General features: G+C 36.6%; 1 protein-coding gene across 5 annotated transcripts in view; it reads right to left on the bottom strand.

The window, feature by feature from the left end:
• The window catches only part of Ahi1 (Abelson helper integration site 1), a 151,697-nt gene that overhangs the window by 62,854 nt on the left and 62,762 nt on the right, over positions 1 to 26,081 (bottom strand). For 4 of the 5 annotated variants that reach the window (XM_045159340.1, XM_045159342.1, XM_045159341.1 and 1 more), the window contains exons 17-18: positions 22,046 to 22,072; positions 12,580 to 12,700 (exon numbers count right to left, since the gene is read on the bottom strand). In XM_045159340.1, the coding sequence (XP_045015275.1) occupies positions 12,580 to 12,700; positions 22,046 to 22,072 (148 nt within the window). The remainder of the gene's footprint in view (positions 1 to 12,579; positions 12,701 to 22,045; positions 22,073 to 26,081) is intronic. The other variant, XM_045159343.1, reaches the window with a different exon arrangement.

The following is a 26,081-nucleotide window of genomic DNA, read 5'->3' as shown; positions in this document are numbered from 1 at the left end:
CAAGGCAAGGCGCTAAGAACAACCAGAGATTCTGTACATTTCATTCACTTTTCATTCAAGGAAAAGGCTTCCTGAAAACATGCGCTTAAAATTCTGGAAAACAAAAATAAACATTATCTCGAGATCTCTATTCTTACCAGATGTCTGGCTTCTGAGCCTGATTTCCATTGTTAGTAGGTGAGTTTCAATAAGTGATGGATAGTCATATCCAGAAAACACTACCAGTAAATTCTATGATATCACAGACAATTCACTATTCAGCCTAAACTGACTAAACCACAAAATGCAAAAGCATGCATTTGACTTCTCTAAGTGAAACCTTACAGCTATTCTGAGTAGTCTTAGGCCTGTGTAAGAGTCAGTAGAATTTAACGACCTTTTCTTCCTAGAGTTCTCAGCAGATACAAATATAAATGTTTAATGAGTAAACCATGTCTTGTCACAGATATGATTTTTTTTCCTTAAAAAATAAATTACATTGATACATACACATTTAAAAGGGAACAAGTAATATTTATTCTTTTTTTGAGGTAGGGTCTCACTCTAGCCCATGCTGACCTGGAATTCACTATGTAGTCTTGATAGCCTCTAGCTCATGGCAGTCCTCCTACCTCTGCCTCCCTAGTGCTGGGATTAAAGGTGAGCACCACCACATCTGGCTGCAAGGATAATAATATAAATAATATAATATAATATAAAATATAATAATAATAATAATATAAATGAGGAACATGAAATTCTTTGTTGTCACTGTTTTTCAAGGTAGGGTCTTGCTTTAGCCCAAGCTGACCTGGAATTCACTATGCAGTCTTAGAATGCTCAAACTCACAGCAATCCTCCTACCTCTGCCTCCTGAGTGCTGGGATTAAAGGCGTGTGTCACCACATCAGACCAAGGAACATGAATTTTAGCAGAAGACAATCACTCAGTTGAATTCTAAGAACAGAGTGCTTTTCCTTCTACAATTTAGGGGGGTGAGGAAATACATGCACCTAGAATAAGAAGGCTTAATGAATAAAGTAATCCTGAATACAATCATAAGGACATATTTATAACTTCTACTATACTGGAAATCAAAGACATTTTGTTATTTAAATATTTTCATTTGTAGTAAACTCATGCCTACCCTTTGCTTTCAAGTGACAAGTCACTAAGGAAATAACTTGCTCAAGGGCACAACACAAATAATAGAATCTGGATCTAAATCCTCTTGTCTAAGTACTATCTGAATATCATGTATTGACTGAAATAAGGCAAACAAGAAACTCTTTAAATATTTTAAATATTTAAATATTTTTTCAAGCAAGGCCTTACTACATAACCCAGAAACCCACTTACAATCAATCCTCCTGCCTCAGCCTTTGGATGTGGGGTTTAAAAGCATGTGCCATCATGCTTAGATTCAATATTTCTTTTAATAATATTCTCAACATTCTATTGATAAAATACCATAAAACTGTAAACATTGTATTTTAAAAAGTTTTATTATTTAAGGCATTACTTATATCCAGCTAAAAACTGGTAATCTGGGGCCTGAGAATGAAGACTTAACTAGAAGTACATTGTACAGAGCTGCTCTGCTCTGTGTAGTATTAACAGATCACATACAGTTTTTAAATTTAAATTAAGACTAAGGTAAAATTTGAATTCTTAGGTCCCATTAGCTCTACTTCATGTACTCAACAGTCACATGAGGAGTTTGAATAAGTCACTGGCATGTGATAGTTTTTTTTCTAAATTGAGATTAGCAAAAATGTGAGCATATAAAGTGAATAAAAGGAGTCAAACTTTGGGAAATGGCAGAAAAGTGAAAAGAATCAGGAAACCACTAAAGAGGAGTAAGTGCCTAATGAGATAAGAGGAAAACTAAAAGACTGTGTTTTCTGGAAATCATACACTGAGAAGTGACCAGAAGTGTCAAATTCTGCTCATAGGTCAAGTCAGGTAAGGACGAACTGAGGGCCGGGATGGGATGAGCATCAGGAAGGTCACTGCTGAGCATCATCCTGGGAGCTTCCTGAGGGGCAGAAGGAGGGGCAGCTGCTACCCCATGAAACCTGTGGCCACGTAACCAGCACATTCAGCAGTGATGACATTGCTGACACATGTTCCCCAAAAGTGACCCAGCTTGCACAACTCGCTACACAAAGTTAGGCTGAATATCTTCCCTGAGACTAGATTTTTATATTTCAGTCACATACTATGGTAGCTTTGTACAACTTTCCCTAAATGCTAAAATAGTTTGGTTATGTTACGATTATGTACTTTCTCTGTTCATCGAATCAATAACATCATAATTAAAATTTTCCAACAGCTTATGATTTTCAGTTGTTTGATTTTCATTTGTTGTTACTACTGGGAAAATACTACAGTATATTATGATAACCAAATTTAGAAGGTTCTTAAAAGTAATATACTAATGGTAGTAATTTGAATGGATGTACCCCAAAAGATGCAGTTTTATTAAAGCTCCTTGGATTTCTAGCTGCCTGGCTGGAAGAGGTGTCACTGTGGCCAGATCCTAAGGGCCCAGCCCTAAGGTGTTTTGGGGGCAGACCTGAATTCCAGCGTAAAGATGTGCAGAGAGCTTGAGCTCTGCCTGAGGTTCCCGGCGTGCGCTTGCCTGAGAGGCTGTTGGTGGTGTTTGTGGACCTGGGAGAGGGAGCCGCTTCTTCCACCACTATGGAGCTTCCCCTGGATCTCTAAGTTTCAGTAAGTCCCTTCCTCCCGCAACCTGTGTCTGGTCTGGAGGCTCATCCCAGCAACCTGAAGCTGAATGTGATACTAACACACAATGACAGCAAAAGAAATGTTGAAAACAAGTTTTACAACAAAGCAAGTTTTACAAAGAAGGTGGAAGGAAAGGACTTACACCCTGAGGCTATGTACTGACCTCCACAGGTACTGAACACACTCATGCACATCTAGACAGACTCACAGACACACATACAATAAAGTAAGTTTTTTATTTTGAACAGATGGGGGGCAAAATTGAAAAATTTAAAGCTAGAATCAAATGTACCCTATAAACACGTAAAATAGTTTCTTAAAAATAATTGGCTAGGAAATAGTGGGAAGATCCAAGCTCATCTGAATCTGCTGATTTAAATGAGGAAAAATATGCATTCATAGTCTCTTCTAAAAATATTAGGGTGAACTTAATGATTCAGGAGGGCAGTCATACTAACTGCATGTCCCTGCACTTGAATAACAGCTAGTCACTAGCATCTTAATATTCACTAGCACTAATAAAAACAAGTTAAAACTAGGAGCTGATAAATATGTAGACTAAATTTTAAATTACCAACATGTGTAGAAATGCCTGATCAATTAAGATAACTCTAAAAATACAGTAACTTTTGTAATCTGAATACTTAACTGGTGGATTAACCTAGATCACAGGATAATTCTGTAGTGAAATGATATTTTGAGCTTTAAAATCTACCTTATACCTTAATATTACAGATCAAAAACTGAGCTTCAGAGGATCCAAATATGACAATGATAATAAAAAAATACAACAAATGAAGCCACGGTGTTTATGGATCAGTTCAATGGCCAGAAAAATCCAAATATGAAATGAGTCCCATATCCATGACTGGTAGAGAAAGGATAAGAAATGATACCAACATTAGTTTTGGAAATAATTGTTGTTTTTTGGGAAATTAGAGAGATAAAAGAATTCAAATAATTCAGTGGATATGACCAGGTTTCTAATGAATCAATGTATGAATGAATATATATATATTTATATTTTCATTCTATCTTCCTTTAAATCACAACTTTAAAAAAATTAAGCTACTCTTACAGAATTAATGCTAGGAAATTAAAGATAATAGTAGCAACCCACAGAGATTCCTTAACTGTTTTCAAAGAGATTTCCCATTGGTTGATAACTCATTAACTGTCACTTTAAAAAGTGGGTATGAGACCCTTTATTTCATACATGAAAATCTTCACAAGTTGTCCCCACCTCTCAGCTTTATAACCCCTCTCTGTATAGCAAGGACTAGTCTTTTTAAACTTCAGTTTATAAATCACTAAACATTTAAATGCTTTCTTAACTCAAGCCAGGCTCCTGAGTTACACTTGTTTGACTACTTGTCTATTGTTACCAAACCAACCAACTAACCAATCAACCAATGCCCAAAACAGAAAACAAACAAGCAAACAAAACTCCCTGTTGAGTCTTTGAAAGGATTCTTCTTCGTCTATACTCAGTCTCACGCTTTCTTACTTATTTATACAAACATTAAAAATCAGTATCTGCGGGCTGGAGAGATGGCTTAGCGGTTAAGCGCTTGCCTATGAAGCCTAAGGACCCTGGTTCGAGGCTCGGTTCCCCAGGTCCCACGTTAGCCAGATGCACAAGGGGGCACACGCGTCTGGAGTTCGTTTGCAGAGGCTGGAAGCCCTGGCGCGCCCATTCTCTCTCTCTCCCTCTATCTGTCTTTCTCCCTGTGTCTGTCACTCTCAAATAAATAAATAAATAAATAAAATTAAAAAAAAAATCAGTTATCTGCACATGAGAGAATACGGGATTTATGTCTTTCTGGGCCTGTGTTTATGTCAGTATATCATCTTATTTTTAATACTACTTTCCTACAAATTTCAATTTTCTTTACATGTGAATAAAATTCTACATACATATGAACCACAGTTTCATTGTTCAATCATCAGCTGAAGGACCTCTGAGTTGATCCCATGACCTAGGTATTGTGAAAAGAGGAGCAATGAACATGAATGGGCAAGAATCTCTGTGGTAGGGTGTTGAGGTTTTGAGGTGTTGAGTTATATGGTTATCAATATTCATCATTTATTTATTTATTTTATTTTTATATTTTGGTTTTTCAAGGTAGGATCTCACTCTAGCTCAGGCTGATGTGGAATTCACTACATAGTCTCAGGGTGGCTTCAAACTCATGGCAACCCTCCTGCCTCTGCCTCCCAAGTGCTGGGATTATACACCACCACTTCCAGCTAATTTTCAGCATTTTGAGAAACCTCCACACTGAATGGCACATTGGCTGCACCAGTTTACACTATCACCAACAGCTACCAAGAGTTCTCCCTTCCTCACAGTCTAAGCAGTTAGGAGGGCCTTGTGCATGCTATCCTAACCTACTGACACTGAGCCATACCTCCAGCCTCATAATTTTTTTAAAAATTTTATTTATTTATTTATTTGAGAGCAACAGACAGAGAGAGAAAGAGAGAGAATGGCGTGCCAGGGCTTTCAGCCACTGCAAACAAACTCCAGACGCGTGCACCCCCTTGTGCATCTGGCTGACATGGGTCCTGGGGAATCGAGCCTTGAACCAAGGTCCTTAGGCTTCACAGGCAAGCACTTAACCACTAAGCCATCTCTCCAGCCCGGCCCATAATTTTTAATCTGAACACCCAGCACCAACATACTGCTTGGCTTCCTGTATGCTACTTAGAAGAAAATGAAATAAATGATTTTATGAGCAATAAAGACGTAACTAAAAATGTGATATTATTTCTAATCTGAAATCCATTTCTCACATTACTACTTCTATTAATGAACAAATATAACAGAACATTTCTAATAAAAGGATTTGCCTTCCCATTTTTATATTATCTACTATAAAACCCTATTTTCTTAAGAGAGGAAAACTAACAGGTTATAAAGTAACATGCTTTGAAGGCCCTCAACATTTTTGATCCAACTTGTGATATTTTAAAAAAAAATTAATTATTTATTTTAAGGGGGGGGGGTTGAGTGAAGGGGAATACCAGAGACTTTAGCTACTGCAAACAAACTACAGACACATGTGCAACATTGTGTGCTTGCATCACTGTATGCCTGGCTATGTGGGACCTGGAGTTTGAACATGAGTTTGTTCTTAGGCTTCACAGGCAAGGGCCCTAACCACTAAGCCATCTCTCTAGCCCTCGTGATATTTTTGAAGAAGTTAAATTTGAGGAGACACAGATGCTAGTAAATGGTTTTGGGGTGGTGGTTATTTTGTCACCTGTAGTACAAGAACTTATTCCCAAGTGAGCCCACACTCTTGCACAGATTCTCATTTGTGAGCTTGATTTTAAGTATCTTAAGGTCTCAGCATCACTTTTCAAAGGTGCACAAAGGTTGGCACTCATGTGGAATGCCAAAGTTTCAGAAATAAGGCATGTTCTAGTGGATGTTCGAGTGTGTGATGCTTGTTTTTTTCTTAAGATCACATCATCTCATGTCTTCTGGCATGTTTCTGAAAATCCTGTAGCCATCATTTGCCTCATGATATGCTTTAGTTCCTATATCATTCCTTAACACAATTTATTAACTTAAACTTTAAAGTATGATTTTTCTGCATTCCTTTAGCCACAATGCAAACTGCATGATTTCCAAATTCAGTTGGGAAAGAACCTCCTCTAACCTCATGTTATTTATTCTTACAATGCTTTATGTGTTTCAAGGTATCAAAAGTTCTTTTGACTTTATATTTCTATGAGATGAAAAATACTGTGACAATTAGCTCTAATACTTTTGACACCAAGATACACAAGTTGAATTCAGAAAAACAACTGTTTTGGAAAACAGTTAGGCTTTAAAAAAGATTGCACATTTTTTAATTCCTTTTAAGACCAAAAAGTATACTTACAGACATCTATAGAAAATCAGTCAAATCTGTAGATTATCTTTCATCTATGGCAATTAATTCTTTTTACCTATCTCCCCACTGCATTGAAATCTTGGAATTTTGAAAAGTTTGAAATCAGAATTCAATAGCTACTCTTTTTCAATTAATAGTTTAGAGTCCATTAAATAACACTAACAGAAAGCTCTGCCAACTCTGACAGGCTGAGAATATTCTTTGAAGCTCAATTTACCATCCCGAAAATGGAAAGCCCCTTTTCAACATCAGCTGTGTTTACTGAGTCATTCTATTTAATAATTTTTGCCAAAATGAACTTTTCCTTTGAAATACAAGAGCCATCTTGTTTCCGGCTTAGTTGTAATACAAACTCCAACTTTATAATTAAAAAAAGATATGATTAATGAATAAAGTCATAATAAAACTACTCACTTTATTTTTCTTGAATCTGAATCACATTTAACTTAGAGATATGCCTTGAAAACATACACAGGACACATAGAATGAAGAATACACTACCTTTCACAAATATAAACTTGTAAAGACAATGCAAGTATGCTACTGCCAGTAATAAATTTCTTCCCAGAACACTGATTGACGCTATTGTTAAATAATACACTTTTAGAGAAATAAGAGTCTTGCTAAATGGCCCAGGCTGGTCTTGAATCTGTGGGCAGGTATACGTGCTGCCTAAGTTTCTTTCATAGGTGAGATTATAAGCAGGTACCACCTCTCCAGTGCTATGTTCTAAAAGTCAGCTCTATGGTAAAGACTTTTAAGGAGGTTGAATGGGAGCTGGATTTAGGATAAAATATTACAAAATAAAATTTCCCTGCAGGCAGCCTGTTAGTTTGACTGAAGATTAAACACAATTACCTTGCTACTAATCCCTTAAAAAGTTCTAAATGCAAAGCAGAATTATATCTAAAGGTCAAAGAAAATATAAATTCATCAATCCCAGGCATGATGATGTCTTTCATAACATCTGAACTTGAAAACCACACCTTCCCAAGTGACGCTGTGCAGGTTGCTGCTCTGCAGGGAAGCCAGGCAAAGTGAAGGGGCCTTGGGCCACCATGGAAGTGTGGCTACAGGCACAGCCTCTCCAAGAGCCCTTGGTGGCAGGGGAGGACACTGCATCTCCCAAGCTTGCACCCTCTCTTAGAAATAGGCAGTTTGGAATGGTGATGAGGACTTACTGAGCCTATGTGACTGCCACTAGCAACAGGACCTGACAAGTCAGTCTCTCTGCTTCCTGATTCATCGTAAATGGAGAGAATGAGAAAAGCTTTAAGATATTTTTACTCAATGTGAGTTTCATAGTTACACTCTTTACAGAGTTTTGTTGAGACTACATGAAGACACATATGAGTCCTTCTAAATGTTTATGTAAACACAAGCAGTTATTTGGTAAGTTTTCTTCCTTAAACTAGGATAACATATGAATACTTCTAAGATGAAGTATAACATGCTCACTACATAGTGCAGCAACCGTGGGTTACAACCTGTATTTGCACCCAAATGTTCAAAATTCCTCAGCAAAGATGCTATAGTTTTAATTTTAGCAAGGTTAACTCACTTATTATTTTGTTACCAAGAACTTATTTTAGGGGCCAGCATGGTGGTGCACACCTTTAATTCCTGTGCTTGGGAGGCAAAGGTAGGAGGATTGCCATGAGTTCAAGGTCACTCTGAGACTACATAGTGAACTCCAGGTCAGCCTGGGCTGGAGTAAAACCCTACCTCAAAAAAACCAAAGGAAAAAAAAAACTTATTTTAGGAACATTCATTAGGCTATTGTTGCAGTCAGGTTCACAATACTGGCAGAAATCACCTGAGCAAGAGCAACTTGTGAGACAAAAGGGTTTATTTTGGCTTACAGACTGGGGGGGGGGGGAGGGGAGCTCCATGATGGCAGGGGAAAACAATGACATGAGCAAAGGGTGGACATCACCCTCTGGCCAACATCAGGTGGACAACAGGAGAGTGTGCCAAACACTGGCAAGGGGAAACTGGCTATAATACCCCACCCCCAACAATACACTGCCTCCAGGAGGCATTAATTCCCAAATCATCATCAGCTGTGAACCTAGCATTCAGACCACTTAAATTTATGGAGTACACCTGAATCAAACCACCACAGCTATCATCTTGTGAGAGCTATATCTAGCTTTTTTCTCTAGCCTATCTCTCATATAGACACCAGCTATATTTTTAAAATATATTTCATCATATAACATTACATATTTACCTAGTCATAGTTTGGGTAATGCTATTCTATCTAGAGAATGAAATGCCTCAGTATAGCATAATTCGACCCCAATCTACCTTAGCACACCCAGTCCTCCTTAAACATAATCCTCATACCATTTCCATCTAAACCCAGGATTCAAACACTCTGCAGCCATGTCACAAAAATGCTATCATAGACAAAGTATTCATGATGCTTGTTAAAGTATGGGAAGGAAGCTTTTATTCCAATTCATACAGGAACCACTGCAGTGAGAGACAATGGATTGAACTCCAATAGAGCTTGGGAAGTGGTAGGAAAATGAAGGATTAAGAGTGATGCCCAGTTTTCCCCAAGCAAGTAGGTAAGCATTATTTGGGGTGTTAGGATCAAGAAGACTTGGTGTATGCTAGGGGAAATGGAGGTAAGCCACCAAAGTTCCACCTGGATATGCAGCGTGAGAGGCCTCTTCATGATTATAAACCCTTCATTATTATTCCTGGGATATATTTTATTATTGTGTGATTTCAGAATTTATCACACTACCTTAATTCTCTACACATTTATTTGTTTCCATAAACTGAACATACACTTCCTAAAGGAAAAGACTGCGATGCTTATTTCATGTCAAGAGAGACTAAAACAAAGCAATCAGTAAAAAGTGATTTTAAGATGAATAAAGTGGTGTTGTAGAAACTAAGGGTCATAAATGTCTGAAGAAAAATGCTTACTCTGCCAGCAGTCTAATCACCTAGACCTGCCTGCAGTCTGCTTGTGTGCTTGCTTGCAACTCACACTTACTAGTCAGGTACATACACTGAATACCACCACATGGCTGTTAGGTTTTTAATTAAGATTTTTTAAACTGTTAAACACTCTATTTACATTGTTATTACACGGCCCTATACTTCAGATTATGATAGATTTGTCTAATGAAGAACACTTATTTACCCATTTTTAAAACTCATTTAAGCATTCAACAAACTACAGAGTTTTAAAGACAAAAACCAAATGCCTCATTTACATGAAGAGATGAGAAAATGGGAACCTAAAGAAATTGTTCAAGATTCTGTATCATTTGGGAATGGGGCTGGGTCTAGAAACTGGTATAACTGGATCTGAGTGAAGGATTGCTTCCACAAAGACTTGCTTAAATGAATAAAATGGATTAACTTTTTTTTTGCAATTGGCCATACATTTTCATTTTACAATTTTTATTTATATATCATGGCACCTCAGAAATTTTCAAAAAAGGATATGACTTAAAATGAGGTCAAGCATATTAGGAAACCGTCAGGTAAAGTCTTATCACCAGTTATCCTTTGAGTCACTGGTAACGCCTCTGAGATGGTGAGAACATGAATAGATGTTCACATTAATATACCTGCTACTGGCCTCCATGGCTACAGAAGCAGAAGGCAGATGCAGCTGCTCTCATTCAGCTATGTGGCTGTGGAAATAGGAGGGAGGTGGAGCTGCTCTCATGCATGGGCTCCATGGCTGTGGAAATAGGAGGGAGGTGGAGCTGCTCTCATGCATGGGCTCCATGGCTGTGGAAATAGGAGGGAGGTGGAGCTGCTCTCATGCATGGGCTCCGTGGCTGTGGAAATAGAAGGAAGGTGGAGCTACTCTCATTTTTGAGTCTTCCCTCACTGTGTCTCTATTCTGCACCTTTATCTGTTGTGTTTTAGAGGTGATCATTTGTCTACTGCAAGTGCCTTCCTACATCCTTTCTGCTTTCTCCCTTCGTATACAATGAAAACTATGACCACCTTATTGGCTGACAGACATAAAGCACTCCTTAAATTGATTTTAAGTATATATTAATGCAACCAGACATTAACCCTTTAAGCCTAAAATAAAAAAAAATGCAAAACCAAGTTTTTTACTAGAAAAATTCTGACCCCAGCAGAAAGATGGTAAGAAATAAGTGACAAGAGAGAGTCCCCTCCCTACCTAGGACTAAAAGGAAAAGTTTTTTGGTTTTTTTTTTTAATTTTTTTTTTGTTCATTTTTTATTTATTTGAGAGCGACAGACAGAGAGAAAGACAGATAGAGGGAGAGAGAGAGAATGGGCACGCCAGGGCTTCCAGCCTCTGCAAACGAACTCCAGATGCGTGCGCCCCCTTGTGCATCTGGCTAATGTGGGACCTGGGGAACCGAGCCTCGAACCGGGGTCCTTAGGCTTCACAGGCAAGTGCTTAACCACTAAGCCATCTGTCCAGCCCAAAGGACAAGTTTTAAAAGACAGACAAACATTTCTTTGGAGGGCAAAGAACAAGTCTTAAGGGATGTCAACAGCTACACCTTCCACTGTAAATTACAATGATCAGCACTATTGTTCTAAGTTTTGGTGGATCTTTGGATCATAGAAAATTTCAGTTGCCAATGTATGAACCAATTATTAATACATAGATTTTAAATTAGAACTCAAAGTATCTGCAATCTCAGTTTATACATACTGGCTATATTTATAAGGTAAATATTGCATTTATATAGTACACTATGCTTTCAAAGTATTTTTGTAAGTAATATTCTCTGAACTTCAACAATATACAATATAAACAAAACACCATTTCAGTTTTAAAATACTCTAAGATTAAAGAAGTAATAAAAGCCACAACTGGGATTATATACTCATAATATTTCTGAATCCAAGTATTTTCTCATTACGATATATAACTTGTATAGTAAAACTACAGTATTTTCAAGGTAAAAGTGATTTGCTCTCAATTTTCTAAGTAAATTATATTCATTGTCTGAAATCAGATTTCTTCTAAAAAATCTTTGTGAAAGATACATGTTTTCTAACTTCCAGTTCTCACCTATCTTAAAGAATCCAGTAATAAGCAAAATATTATGAGAATCAACAAAAATAACTTGTATTTGAAATTGTTATAATGACTAATACCTAAGTTTCTGTAGGTCAACTAAAAAATAAAACTGAATGAAAAACTATCTAAAAATATAGCTAATAAACAGAACAAGCAATATTTTAATACAAAATAATTATTTTCACTGAGATAATTTTCATTGCTCTTCTTTGAAAACCTTGTTTGAACTCATCTGAAACATTAGCTTAAAAAACTCTGCAGTATGACCTTCATGTTTATATATTATAAGCCCTTTGTTTCTACTATACAATGGTAAATCCAGGAAATGTTTTATTTTTTAATGAAAACAACTTTTTATTTATAAAATATTTGTAATTATGTAAAAGTGGATCTTACACATGTCCAATAAAAAGTAATATCTAAAAAAAAACTCTGCAATTTGATAGTTCATTTCAATGCAGTGATTCATGTAGATTTGGGTCACTAGCTTTTTCTTGCACATCTTACTAATTTGCCAGCAGTGAATGGTGTGATATTGATGCAATATATCACACTTCAGCCAACATGCATGTTACTCTGGCTTTCTTCACAATCAGAAATGGGATTACCCATAAATTATGGTTTCTTTGTGGAAAATTGAAGCAGATTTAATATTATTTATGTCTAAAACTCATAGTTTCAGTTGTAAATTCAAAATAACAACTATGAAAGTTAGCAGATCTAAATTAACTTTTGAAATAATTTCTGTGATTTCAAGAGAAAGAAAAGTTGCCAGAATAGAATCTGTCATGTATGAAAAATGACCACGTAGAATGCCATGAGCTTTATCCCTGAACAGTAAGTGCATGCAGTAAAACAAACACGGGTGGACACGTAAAAGAACTGTGAGTAAGCTCACCAGCTGGAGCGAAACTGAAGTGGTGCAGAACGTCATCGGGTGTCAGCAGATTTGGCTGTTTCACCTTGGGCTGCTGTGAAGAGGCTGGTGGTGGTGAAGTAAGAGAGAGATTCTTGTTGACCTGCAACAGAAAAGGCAAATCAGAAACTACCACGTAATTTCCTGGGTTACTGATGCAAAACGTGGATGAGAAATATTTGCTTACTACCCAAACTGGAACACATGATAGGTCAAAAGAAATGGTAATGATTTATATGGCTAGTTTTTAATGTTTATATGACAGAGTAGCTTGTATTAAGAAAAGTATACAATGGTAGTACAAAAGTCAACTAACCTAATTCACTTTTTATAAAACTGATATGGCATAGTCTAAATAATAGTGGTTTTAAGTTATGCATAGAAATGCAAGCACAGCAGTAGCTCCTGAACTGGTTTTAATTAAGAAGACTTCAAGCACTTCCTACCCACATCACTCTGGCAGCTCAGTGAACATTTAGCGACCGCACAGAAAGCGCCTGCACTGTTCACGTGAGTGGGTGTGAATGTACATCATGACGACACAGCAACGCAGCTGAGATCTAATGCCCTGGGAAACTTTCCACGGCATCAAAAAGTCTTTCTGAAGACTGTTAGATCAAGCAAAATTTCTACAAGTGAATGTAACAATCTACGATACAAGATCTTATTGTAATTGAGTAAAACTGTCTCAAGAAAAATAGGTTGATATTGTATATATGTAAGTACAATGATTGTGATGGGGAGGTAATATGATGGAGAATGGAATTTCAAAGGGGAAAGTGGGGGGGTGGGGAGGGAGGGAATTACCATGGGATATTTTTTATAATCATGGAAAATGTTAATAAAGATTTAAAAATTAAAAAAAATTACTAATCCATTAAAAAAAAGAAATGCATAACAAATACACATTTTAACTACAGCTATTGAAGGAAAATTTTTTAAAGTTTACTAAAGGTTTTTGAATATTACATTCAAAATGTAAATCAGGATTAATTTCAGGAAAAACATAGGCTTTGTTTATTAATAAATCATTCTCATAATTTTCAAGAAAACATAAAATGTGTCTAATTTCTAAAAAATTGAAAAACATACCACATTTAAAAAAATTCACTAGAGGGTAGGCGAGATGACTTAGGGGTTAAGGTGCTTGCCTGTGAAGCCTAAGGACCCAATTTCAGCTCCCTAGAACCCACATAAGCACAAGGTGATGCATATACACAAGGTCGTTCATGCACACAAGATGGCACACGCATCTGGAGTTCAACAGCAGTGGCTAGAGGCCCTGGTGCACCAATTATCTTCCTCTCTCTCTCGCTTGCTCTCTCTCATAAATAAAAAATATTTTAAAAAGTCACTATAAACATATAATCTGTGAAATAATGAAATGGAAACAAAACCCATGGTATAGACTATTAGTAAATTAAAACTGTCACTTATTTTGATTTCAGTAATTGAAACCACACAGAGGATGTCCACTGTACTAAGTGTTCTTCATCAGGCAGTGCTGGGCAGCTGCCGCACGTCGCCTTTTATCTGACTCACTTTGCATGTTTGCAAACACTTCTTCATCTTCAAACAGCACTAGCAGATCAACTTTACTCTTGGTGCAAACAGCTTTAGCAGATTCAGTAGAAAATCAGGACTACATAGTAATATAGTTTTAAAGTACCTAAATTGTCATTATGTCCCCTTATTAAATATAAAACCATCTTTGTGTGTGTTTATGGACTTCACATATGTCAGGCAACTGCTTTACTCTCAGGATATATCCCCAAACCAAAAGCATTCTTCAACACAGAAGGTGTTAAACACCACGTTAATATTATCCTGTTAACGAGCTTTAAAAATTCTCATTATCCATTATTAAACTCTGGCTAAAATTAATGTTGATTATTTATAGTTCTACACTACCCAAAATAACAATGAAATAATTTAGCATGTTTGAGCTTTAGTATTCATTTTTAAATGGAGAGCTCTATAAAAATAGTATCTACGCTTTAATGAGAATGTTCCAATAAAGATGACCCCGCACTACAACATGCTGTTTACATGTTAGCTATCAAGTACTCATTAGCATATTAAATAACACATACGTTAGTAGGACTGGGGGTACAGTTCAGTGGCAGTTCGTTTACATAGCATGCACAAATCCCTGGGTTCAATCCTCAGCACTATAAATCTAAATAAATTTGCAAAGAGAAACCATGAAGTGCTACACAAATGTGGTGCTGCACATTAGTTATTAATACCATCTAGGAATTTAGACAACCAGATATATTTCATGTACTATAATGAAACAATAATTCAGATCCCTGTGCTTTTAAGGGACACACGTATCAGTTAACTACCTAAGTCACTATTTGTTATGGTCACTTGTCAGCTTTACTTCTGTAATTCTGAAGACAATCCTGAACATATCAGCAATGTATTTTAAAGCTTGGAGCAGCTATGTATTAGGGATAGGATTCTTTCTATGTATACTATGGCTGGGGGTTGGACCATGTGTCTTTTGTAATCTTCCTCTTCAGGGCCTTATTTGTATTGAAACAATAAAGAACACTGACAATTGAGATTAGCATACTTTCTACTATACCTACTCTAAGTATAGTAGACTGTATTATATGTACTTATGCTTCTGCTCAAAGGCCTGACATTCTTCTCAAATAAACTGTTTAGTAGCTAGAGAAGCACAATAACTACATATTTTTCCTAAGCAACTTTTATAACTCTGCTTTCTCCTGGCACCTTTCTTTGGATACCATTCACCTGACACCTTTCTTTAGGTACAATTCAAATGATCATAAAGTGATGAGAAGCAACATAGCAGAGGTTTGATGTAACTGTCAATTCTTAAGACATATATCAAATATATATAACTGTGAACTATGACTAGAGAATTGAAATTCGAACTCAAAACAATTTAAAAGCTAGCTTTCACGCACACACACACACACACACACACACACTGACACTGCATTTAGAGCAAGAAAAGTAATAATAAACATTAAATAGAATGAAGTAACATCTATTTTTGAAATGTATGCTGTGGAAAAGAATTGCTTAATAACTTTACAACAACAGAAAGGTTGGCCAAGATAGTCTAACCTATACCCATCTACCCTCTTTTCACAACACACGTTTCTGCTTGCTTCATGCAAAAACCACAATCAGCCAAAGTCAGTTTAGTACCTCCATGCTGGAGAAATTGAAAAGCACAAAACTTGAGATTTGAGACAAGGAAAAAGAAAACATCAGAACTTTTGCCAAATTAATCACAAGACTGTTTTGCCTACTCTTTTAAAGTATAAGCAGCTTTATGCAAAATATGCAAATACCAATTTCCCAGGGGTGGTTAATTTTCATGTTAAAAACCTCAATGCCTCAAATCTAAAACTGAATGCAAAAGAGTAAACAAGCCACAAAGTTGTTTCACTTTAGTATTTAAGATTAAAATATTTAGGAGAGATGTAACATTCATTTCCATGGATATTCACAAATCTTATCCTTTCGCTGACTTAAGGCCACATGTTACTTCTATCAGAACTAGAACTTTATGGAATTTCAAACTTTGAAGACTCTTCAAAAATTGGGTTTAAGTCATGGCTAAAAAGATACTTAGGCTATCTATATCTTGCTCACAAATTCATGTCTTTTCCCCAGATAACTTTCAATTTATCATAAAAAAATCTGAACAATAAAGTAGGTAATATTTCAACTTGAAGACCATTATAAAGGGAAAAATAACCCAATAATAACTAGGAAATGTTCTGCTGCTAATCACATATTTATTATTTTAAAAAATCAAATCAATTACATGAGCATGTTGTGGATAAACGTAAAATTATAGTTGAAGTAAGATACTCTGCCAAGTTTCCTCAGTAGAGAATTCACCTTTTTCTCAAAAGTTTACCATTCTGAATTAAACCTTTTCACTCAGGAGAAAAAAAAAAAAATCAAATCAAGTATTAAACAGTAAGTTTGAGCTAAAACTTTGAAATTCAAAAGAAGTCAAATACCTTTTACACCTCAGAACATAACTTCTAAGAGGAGCTATGGTTGTGGGTTGGTAAAATCTAAGAATTGAATAAGCTATGGGATCTGAAGGAGAAATTCAAACATGATCTCTTGGCCCTCAAATGTTTTCCCTCCAAGCCAGCACAGATAAATGAGAGATTGATAAGGAACTTCAGTGCTAAAGAGAATTTTACAAAGGTCACATGCCAGAAAACCTCACCTCCAAAATTCCTCATTAAGTACAACCAGGATTCAAATCTGACACAGTCACTAGAAAGCTTTATTTTATAGTCTTCAACCAGGATTCTTTGCAGGGCTTGTGGTTTGTTCAGAGATTACTGACAGGATTCTTCCACTGATAGTTCAAAATTAAGAGGTGGTCTGGTTCAAACCAGTTATTCAGGGACATGCCTTCAGGTACGGCTATTTGCCTCAAGACTTCTTGTTTTTTACTTGGTTTCTCTACATCTTTACCTTTCCTTCTTAGTGTTCTGCCTTCCATTAAAGATAATTTTTATCTTGAATGCCCTGTTTTAGTTTTTCTCAAAACTATGCAGAAATACTTCTTGTGCTAATCCTTGTTTCTTTTAGTGTCCAAGATGAACACCTCCTTCCCTTGGGGGAGGGTGTACTGAAAAGCTCTTCCAAAGTCTGCTTTCGAAATTCTTTAAACAGTCCCATCTACTTCTGGACAAAATCAAAGAGCAACACAATGAAAACTCTCCAATTCAGGAACTCCTGTAAGCCTTGTTAAACAATAAATTCTCTGAAAACCAGCACCAGCTATACTTCAACTCTCCTTAATGCTAACAAGAACAAATCCCACAGACGAGTTTTAGTCCTCTGTCACTGTCCACCATTCCACCGTGGTCTCTCACTTTCTTCTTTCTTCAGTACTCTTTGCTACAGGCACTGGGCTGCTCTTTTCCCCTCCCTCCCCTCCTCTCACATCACATCACCTTACTTTGCCATGGGCAGAAACACCTGTTTTCATCACCTCATGTGGGTTCTAATACCAAGTTTCTAAGACTAAAACTTGGACCCTGGTCATTTAGTACAGAGGTACCTAACTGTGCTGGGCTTTATTTCCTCAGGAATCATTAGCATTGTTGTCCAAGCTGAAAACCTCCACACATCCCACATGCCTGTGTACAAGGAGGGCTGCAGCAGGTCCTGCTCCATCTGGCCAAGCCAGCCTTGTGCATGCTGTCAGATAATGAAATGTAATTTATTCTCAGACAGTTTCCAAATGCCAGGTGTGACAGTTGTAATTTAATAAAAAGGTATTTAAAAATGAAAAAGCCCTTTGTAAATAAACCCCACTATTCTACCCAAATCAATTTTGTCATCTTCATAGTGAAAATATCCAAGAATATATTTTATTTTTTATTTACATAAAAAACTTGTGAGACAGGGTCTCATGTAGCACATGGTTCAAATCTGTTATGTAGTACAGCTGGCCTTGAAGTTTTCTGACTTCAAGAAGCTTACAGATGAGGGCTGGAGAGATGGCTTAGCGGTTAAGCGCTTGCCTGTGAAGCCTAAGGACGCCGGTTCGAGGCTCGGTTCCCCAGGTCCCACGTTAGCCAGATGCACAAGGGGGCGCACGCGTCTGGAGTTCGTTTGCAGAGGCTGGAAGCCCTGGCACGCCCATTCTCTCTCTCCCTCGATCTGTCTTTCTCTCTGTGTCTGTCGCTCTCAAATAAATAAATAAAAAATTAAAAAAAAAGAAGCTTACAGATGAATACATAGAGTCAGATATGTTAAGAATGAAGGGTAGCAACAATATTATATAAAATGGAGTAGTTTATGTTGCTATGACTTGTATGTTAGTAAAAGAGGGGAAAGGGAGAGATAAACTCCATTGTATTAACTGACAATTTAATGTTGGGAAAAGACAGAATAAAATGAAAGCAGAATAAACCCATTTATAAAATATGCTAGGTATGCATATGTCTGTGAGTATGGAGAAAACAAATTAATTGCCTTTGTGAGTAATAATATAATAACATAAAACTTAATGGAAACAGACTCCAGGCAATACTACTTCTGATATATTTCAATCCAACTCTAAGCAAAGGAAAGAAGAAGGAAATCTGTAACTGTCAGTTCCCCTTCTGGGCCATCTTAATTCAAGAGCCTGGTACAAACCAGCACCCAGAAGGCCACCAAATGAGAGCTCTGCCACTTTCCCATCATTAACTCCGCGCATCTACTCAGCTCCCACCCACCTACCAGGAAGGAAGGAAAATTCCTTCTCTTAAAGCGAGTTCCTCTATGAGAACACAGAATTATAATTCCTCTCATGGTTTTTAGTAGATTCCGCCTCCATGATACTTTATCAATGACTAAATCACCACCAAATTATTCACAACAGCAAATAAATGTGTATTATTATAACCCATGCAATGTCCCCACCTGCCCCAGAACAAGTCCTGTTTCTCTGCTCCTCGGTCGTGTTCTTAAAAGGATGGCCAACATTTATAGGCCTGGCTTGGCATTTACCTGTTCCAACTTCTAACACCATGGTTTCTAAATCTAAAACCCACGACTGCTGTGGGCTACTATTTTTTTTTTACTACTATTTTACTATTTTTTTCTACTATTTAATAAAACATCTTTCACTAAAGTGATCAGAGACCATCATCTTACCAAATACAAAGGCCAATTCTGTCCTCATATTTTATTCATTCAGTAGTGTGTGGCAGCTCACTACTCTTTCTGCAAACACTGTTCTCCAAGCTCCTCTGACTTATGCTAAAAAGTAGAACAACCCAAATGTTCATCAATTGACAAACTACAGGGTTAAGTGCAAGGTATGCCAACAATGGAATCTTAGCAAGTAAGTCCTACTGATGCACATTCTAAATGAGGAATCTTAAAAAGCAATGAGTAAGAATGCATATTAAAGCTGGAGGTGGTGATTCATGCCTGCAATACTAGCAACTGGGAAGCTCAGGCAGGAGGATCACTGTGAGGTCCAGCCCAGCCTGGGCCACAGAGTGAGACTCTGTCTCAAAAATAACAACAGCAACAAACAAGACAAAACAAATCTCCTAAACCAAAAGGCCACACATTGTGTGATTCCATTTATATGAAATGTCCAACATGGGAAACTTTATAGACTGTACACATTAGTGGCTGTCATGAGTTTGCGATGAATGTGTTATGTATAGGGATTAGGAACGCTAACAGATACCAAGTGCTTTTTGTGGGCCATAAAAACATACTAAAATCACTGGGCATGGTGATGCACACCTTTAAAATCCCACCATTTGGGAGGCAGAGGTAGGAGAGTCACCATGAGTTCAATGTTGCCCTGAGATTACACAGTGAATTCTAGGTCAGCCTGAACTAGAGTAAAACTCTACTTCAACTCCCCACCAAAAAAACCCACAAAAAAATTCTAAATCAAAGTGGCAATGGCTATACAACATAGAATGTTAATAATGAGTGAGCTGTACACATTGAAGGGGTGTTATGGTATGCAAATTATATATCAATAAAAAGGTTATTTAAAATAGAATAAAGGGCTGGAGAGGTGACTTACAGGTTAGGAGAGATTAGTAGTTAAGGTGCTTGCCTGCAAAGTCTAAGGACCCATGTTTGATTCCCCAGAACCCACGTAAGTTAGATAAACAAGGTGGCACATGCATCTAGAGTTTATTTGCAGTAGCTGGAGGCCCTGGCATGCCATTCCCTCTATCTGCCTCTTCTCCCTGTCCCTCACTCTCCTCTCTCTCATAAATTAAAAAAAAAAATAGAAAAATAAAGTAGAATAAAGGCAGTAGTAAGGTTGATTTTTCCAGATTTTAATTAATTTCCAAACATGTAATCATTTTGGTATTCATCCCACTTTATTGTGTGAAGGTAGATGACAAGACTGTTTCTCAGGGAGTCTCATCAGCAGATGACTAGAGGACACGTGTCATAAAGACAGGGCAGGTGTGCACAAAAGATAGTGCTCTGCATATTCAGACAGCATTAGAACAGGACTTTTACAGAGGGGTAGAGGTACACAGAAAGAGAGAGGAAAGAGAGTAGAAAAGAGAGAGAGAACTGTAACTGCCAGTCTGAGAACAAAGCATGTATTTTGCCACTTTGCATGTGTGTGTGTGTGTGTGTGTGTGTGTGTGTGTGTGTACATACATGTGTGTGTATATATATGTATATATATGTGTGTATATATATACATAGATACATATGCAATATATGTGTATATATATGTATACATATATGTGTATATATACATATATACACACATATATATGTATACACATATATATATTTTATGTATACTTCAGAAGATTTAGTAATCGTAGAGCTACAATCATTATACCAATCTGCTATCAGGAACAAGTTTCCTGAACATCTGCAGCCCAAGTCAGAATATAGCTTGTTCTCTTTTTCCCCCATCTTCCTTCCCCTTGTCTATATTTGCTATCCTGTTGATTTGTGATAATCAGGTGAAAATGTGATGGGTCCTGACTGATACTGAACAGCTCAGTGATGGGGTAAGCCCAGTATTTTCTGACATGTTTCCTCTATAAGATGCCCCATGAGGATAAAGATAATAGCCTATCATTTCCCATATATCTTCAAACATATGGGCACTGTTCTAAGTCTTTCTTGGATGTTCCCCATTTTATCTTGTGATATATAATTTGATTTCTTAAATGAGTAAAGGCCTATTCAGTTAAATTTTAGGAGTGGACAGGAAAGGAGGATGAAAACAAGTTCCATCCCAATTACATACCTGATTTTCTCAACAAATGAGTTTTACTGAATGAAATGATTACCAAATGAAGTTTGCTGCTGTACGCATCCCAAACACTGTAGCTGAAATGGTTTAAGAAACATGAGCCTTTAGCTCCCTGGCATATTACCAATTTTAGATAATATTTGGAACCTTGGTCAAATCACCCAAGTAGGCATGAGTCTACTCTTTTCTAAAATTGAAGTAACAAGTTTCTGATCTCTCCTTGGAACTGTTATGTAAGTAAGCAAAGTGTGAAAGACACTGGCAAATCACAAGAGCATTATCAGTACAGTATTAATGAGCAGCTATGTGTATTTCAATTCAATGCTTACATAATTTGGTCAGCATACACCCACTGAAGTGGTATCATTTCATGTTAAGTATCATGTGAAATTTATCCAAGAAAATGAAATGACCTTGATGGAGCTTAACTGAAAGTATACCTCAATCGTATCAATTTTCAAAACTGGGAAGCTACTTCTTAAACTTCAAATACTAAACTCTCAGGTTTCAGCATTATAATTCCTTGGCAAATCTGAACTTCAGTAAGGACAGTCCTGTATGAGGTTGACTCTTATAAAAGCTGTCCACTCTGTGATGGTGCATTCCGAGTCAGTGTGTCACAATGGAAACTGTACGTTTAAAGTTACCTTCCTGGTAGTAAAAACTACTTACTTTTGCAGCACAGGATCGAATCACCTCCTAAAAGAAATACAGTACAATAAAGAAGGATTCATAACTTTATTTAAATAAAGTACTGACTCTTTTCAACACATTCAGATGTCAATATTCTAATAAAGATCAGCATTTGAGAGTTCGTTTTTCATCACTCTGCCTTGTTTCCATGAGCTGCAAAGAGTATAAATTCAAGGATGAAACTTGATGACATGTTTGTGGTAAAACTGGCTTGCTAACACCAAAGGCAAGAACCAAGACTGCTGAGGGCCCACTTCTATGTGCCTCAAGAAAGATTTGTCTCTTCAGTGAATGTGGCACAAATACCAACTATCTGTACTAAAATAGAAATAGGCCTCAAGATAAACTCTAAGCTGTACTATGTAGTTAAAACTGAATAATATTCCTGCCCATAATTTCCATATTAGCAATTTATATCAGATGAAATCCCATAAACATTCCTGATGGCAAAAAACACAAGTATTTAAAAACTAAAAACCAAACTTCCTACAATTCATAGGAACAAGCCATGAAAAAGCCACTTATGAAAATAGCATTTTTGATTAAAAATAGTATAAATTAATCTATCATTAGCCAAGTTAAAATTTTTCTAGTAAGAAGACACCAAAAATTCACACCCAATTAGCCAGCACATAACATCAGTCAACTACAAGAATTAGAGGAAAATGGCAATCAGTAACACGGAGTTTAGAAAAAAATTGAACTGAAAAAGAACACTGGCCTGTTATTGACAATTTTATATATGTATAAATTTTATATATGTATTTTAACATGTCTTTCCTATTGTGTCCCCTTCTCCATCCCGTTCTCTTAAGCCCCTTCCTCTTCCTAAATAGTCCTTCTACTTGGATGTTTTTCTTTTTTCCTATGTGTTTGTGTTAACCACTGAGTTTAATTAGGGTTGCCTGTATGAGTGTCTTCTCCAAAATCCTATAAAGGACAGATAGTAGTAATCCACTTACTAAGAGAAGACCCATGAGTCCAACTACCTGGATGAGCCTCACTTTTACTTACGGTGTGTAACTACGGTTTCCCTGCCTCATTCATACAGGCCTCGAGTTCCTCTTCTGGAAAGTGGGCATAGTACTAGCACCTCTGCCATCCTGCAGAACGGCTGCAAGGGAAACACTTGGAACAGCACCAGGAATACACTATGTCAAGCGCTACTACAATAACACAGTATCACCTATCGCTCATCAATACCAGGTGGAACCTCCTGCATGGTAGAGAAGATCAACCTTCCTTAAAACTAGCACAAGATACTCAAGCCCATCCATTTCTTCCTTCTAGTAAGTGACTGTGAGCACTGACCTGGGCTGACAGGGGTTTGGTACCTGGACAGTAGTACTGAGTCACCCAGGAGATGGAGAGGTGTACCGGTCACTATGAAATGCTTTTCGTTGATGTGGGCTTTTAAATTAACTCTTTGTAGGACAGAATACTCCAAGTGTATACCTCAGATTCTTAGAAACTGTGGGAGAACTCAGAAAAGTAAATTTGTAGGTCTGAAGACAGAAAATGTGCTGTGTCCACCTATGAGGTTCTACCTGGTCTCTAGAATGTGTTTCAGGTATCACTCTGTAAACAACTTATAGTCAATTCTGCTAACTAGGAAACAAATGGTTTATAGCATGGTTAAAAAGCAATGCTGTTTTCTAATCTCCTGTTCACTAACAGGTCAGCACCTTCTGAGCTGAAGTTTTAATGCAATTTACATACACACAAAAATTGATCTTAAGTATGAACTCTATTAGAAAGCATTCATTAGTAATAAAAACCTTCATTTAGTAATAAAAGACCAACTAGCTCTAGTGATCTTATCTTCTATAAACTGAGGAATAACTTACACAAAAAAAGGAAATTTGGGATCCACTAAAATATAATTAACAAGAAAAAAGACATTGTAACAAAAAGTGGCAAACCTCTCAACCCAAATGCTTGTAAAATATAAAAACAATGAAGCTTCCATGGGAATAGAGAAGACATCTTGTCTTATTCCTGTACATAGGTGCATGTTTCTGTACATACAGGCTGACAGAAAATGTACTATAGATAACATCTGAAAAAAAGTTTACCAAACTCTCTCAACACAGGAAAAAAAAATTTTTTTTCTTCAACCATTTTTTTTCCTTTGTCTATAGCAATTAGACAAAGCTTTTCTTTCCCTTTTCTTTCTGAAGGCAGCTTACCCCTCAATCCTAAGCAAATGTTCTCTAATTTTAAAAAGGAAAGATATGTCAAAAGCTGGATAAATTAAGAATAAATTTTTGCTTTTCTAATAAAATATCAATTTATTTCTAATTTTAAAGATTATTTTTCCTTGACTCTATTTTGTTCCCATATCTGTTAATGTATTTGAGGACTAAAGGCCTATAAAGTGGTATTACAGAAAAGCTGTAAGACCTGGGAAAGTTCAGGATGCTAAATCTTATAGTCTGAAGTTTGACAGACTATAGGAACTTTTCTAATACATCTATCACTGAGTACTTCTTATGTTATAGATGAATATTTGTAATAAAAGATATCAGAAAAGTAATCCTTTATTTTTTCTCTAACAAAATAAATTTTGTATTTTTAATTTTTATTTATTTGCATGTGTGTAAGTATGCCAGGTCCTCTTTGCCATTGCAAGTGCCAGACACCTGTGCCATTTTTTGCACCAGGCTTACATGAGCAGCTTGGGAATTGAACCTGGGCCAACTGACTTTGCAAGCAAGCTCTAACTGCTGAGCCATCTTCCCATTCCCTTTTCTCTAAACTTTAAAAAAAAACTTATCTATTTAAACTACCTTTTACAATCTGGAACATAACTGATTATACAAAGATATAAGAATTACAATATTTAAACATATTTATTTTGGGTCATACTTTCTTATATTTAATTCAGGAACACCCAAGTATTTTCTACATTGAAACTAAATCTAAAGTCAGAGATGAGTGCAATCTGTACCTGATAAAACTTCCTGCTCCTAACCTAATGAAGAAAGAAGTGGAGAGAAGGAGCCACGGACACAGTTCTGTTCCTTGCATGTTTGGATTAGCACTAGCCAAGATTTCTATCAAGAAGGAGGGACAGGAATAATATTTACTAAGTGTAGGTCCAGTGCTCAGAGATGAGAGTGAATAAAGCTGTAGTCACTGCCTTCAAGGAGCTCAAGGCTAATTCTATTAACAGGGCTAGTAAGGTCAAAGAGGATAAATGTTTTTAATAATGTTGAAGTTTATGAATACAGGTTACTATTTAACTTTGAAAAAAGATCTAGCGATCTACATTAACATTACACAACCTTTAAGAAAACACCTTTCTTCTCATTTTCACTATGTGACTTATGGCAATACCTGGCTTCTTTGGCATTTTTAGTGGTGAGAGAGAACTTTAAAAATATTCATACAAAACGTGCATATACTCTTTGGAAGCTACCTACTTATTCCTTTTATCCATCTCTTTGAAGTTTTACTGCTTTTCTTTATTGTTTAACTTTTTTTCCCCAAGCAAATAAAGGAGGATATTTCTTTAATACATCTTATGCTAGCATTTTCTCAGGTTTGTGTTGCGTAGGTATATATGTGTGTTTGTACATGTTGTATATCTACATACATATATTTGTTAAGCAGAAATTTAAAATTCTATTTTGATAAATCACCAATATTTGAGGGGAGAGTTTTCTGCTTTTAAGATCAGCAAGTCCACCACCCAGTTACATCAGAGGAATATTTGTTAGTCACTTCCCTAAGCGTTGCATCTGTGTGTGGAGGTTAAGTACTGAACAAAGGCACCTGGGGAACTGTGAATGCTTATGTAGAAATTACTTGATTAAATACTACTGTCCTTCCAAGAAGTACCCTGGCCATTTGGCCATAAAAAATCATAGGTAAAATGCCTAACCCTATTAATGAACATGCTTATCCTCAGGGATCTTAGTGGCCATGGCTAATGACTCTAGGCAACAGAGTCTTATTCATGGGGTAAGTGCTAGGTGTGCTCTGCTGGTTCAGAGTCATCCGTTAGCACTAG

This window comes from Jaculus jaculus, chromosome 9, assembly GCF_020740685.1.
Source record: "Jaculus jaculus isolate mJacJac1 chromosome 9, mJacJac1.mat.Y.cur, whole genome shotgun sequence".
NCBI lineage: Eukaryota > Metazoa > Chordata > Mammalia > Rodentia > Dipodidae > Jaculus > Jaculus jaculus.
The sequence above is the reverse complement of the archived record's forward strand: the minus strand, read 5'-3'. Positions and strand labels throughout refer to the sequence as shown.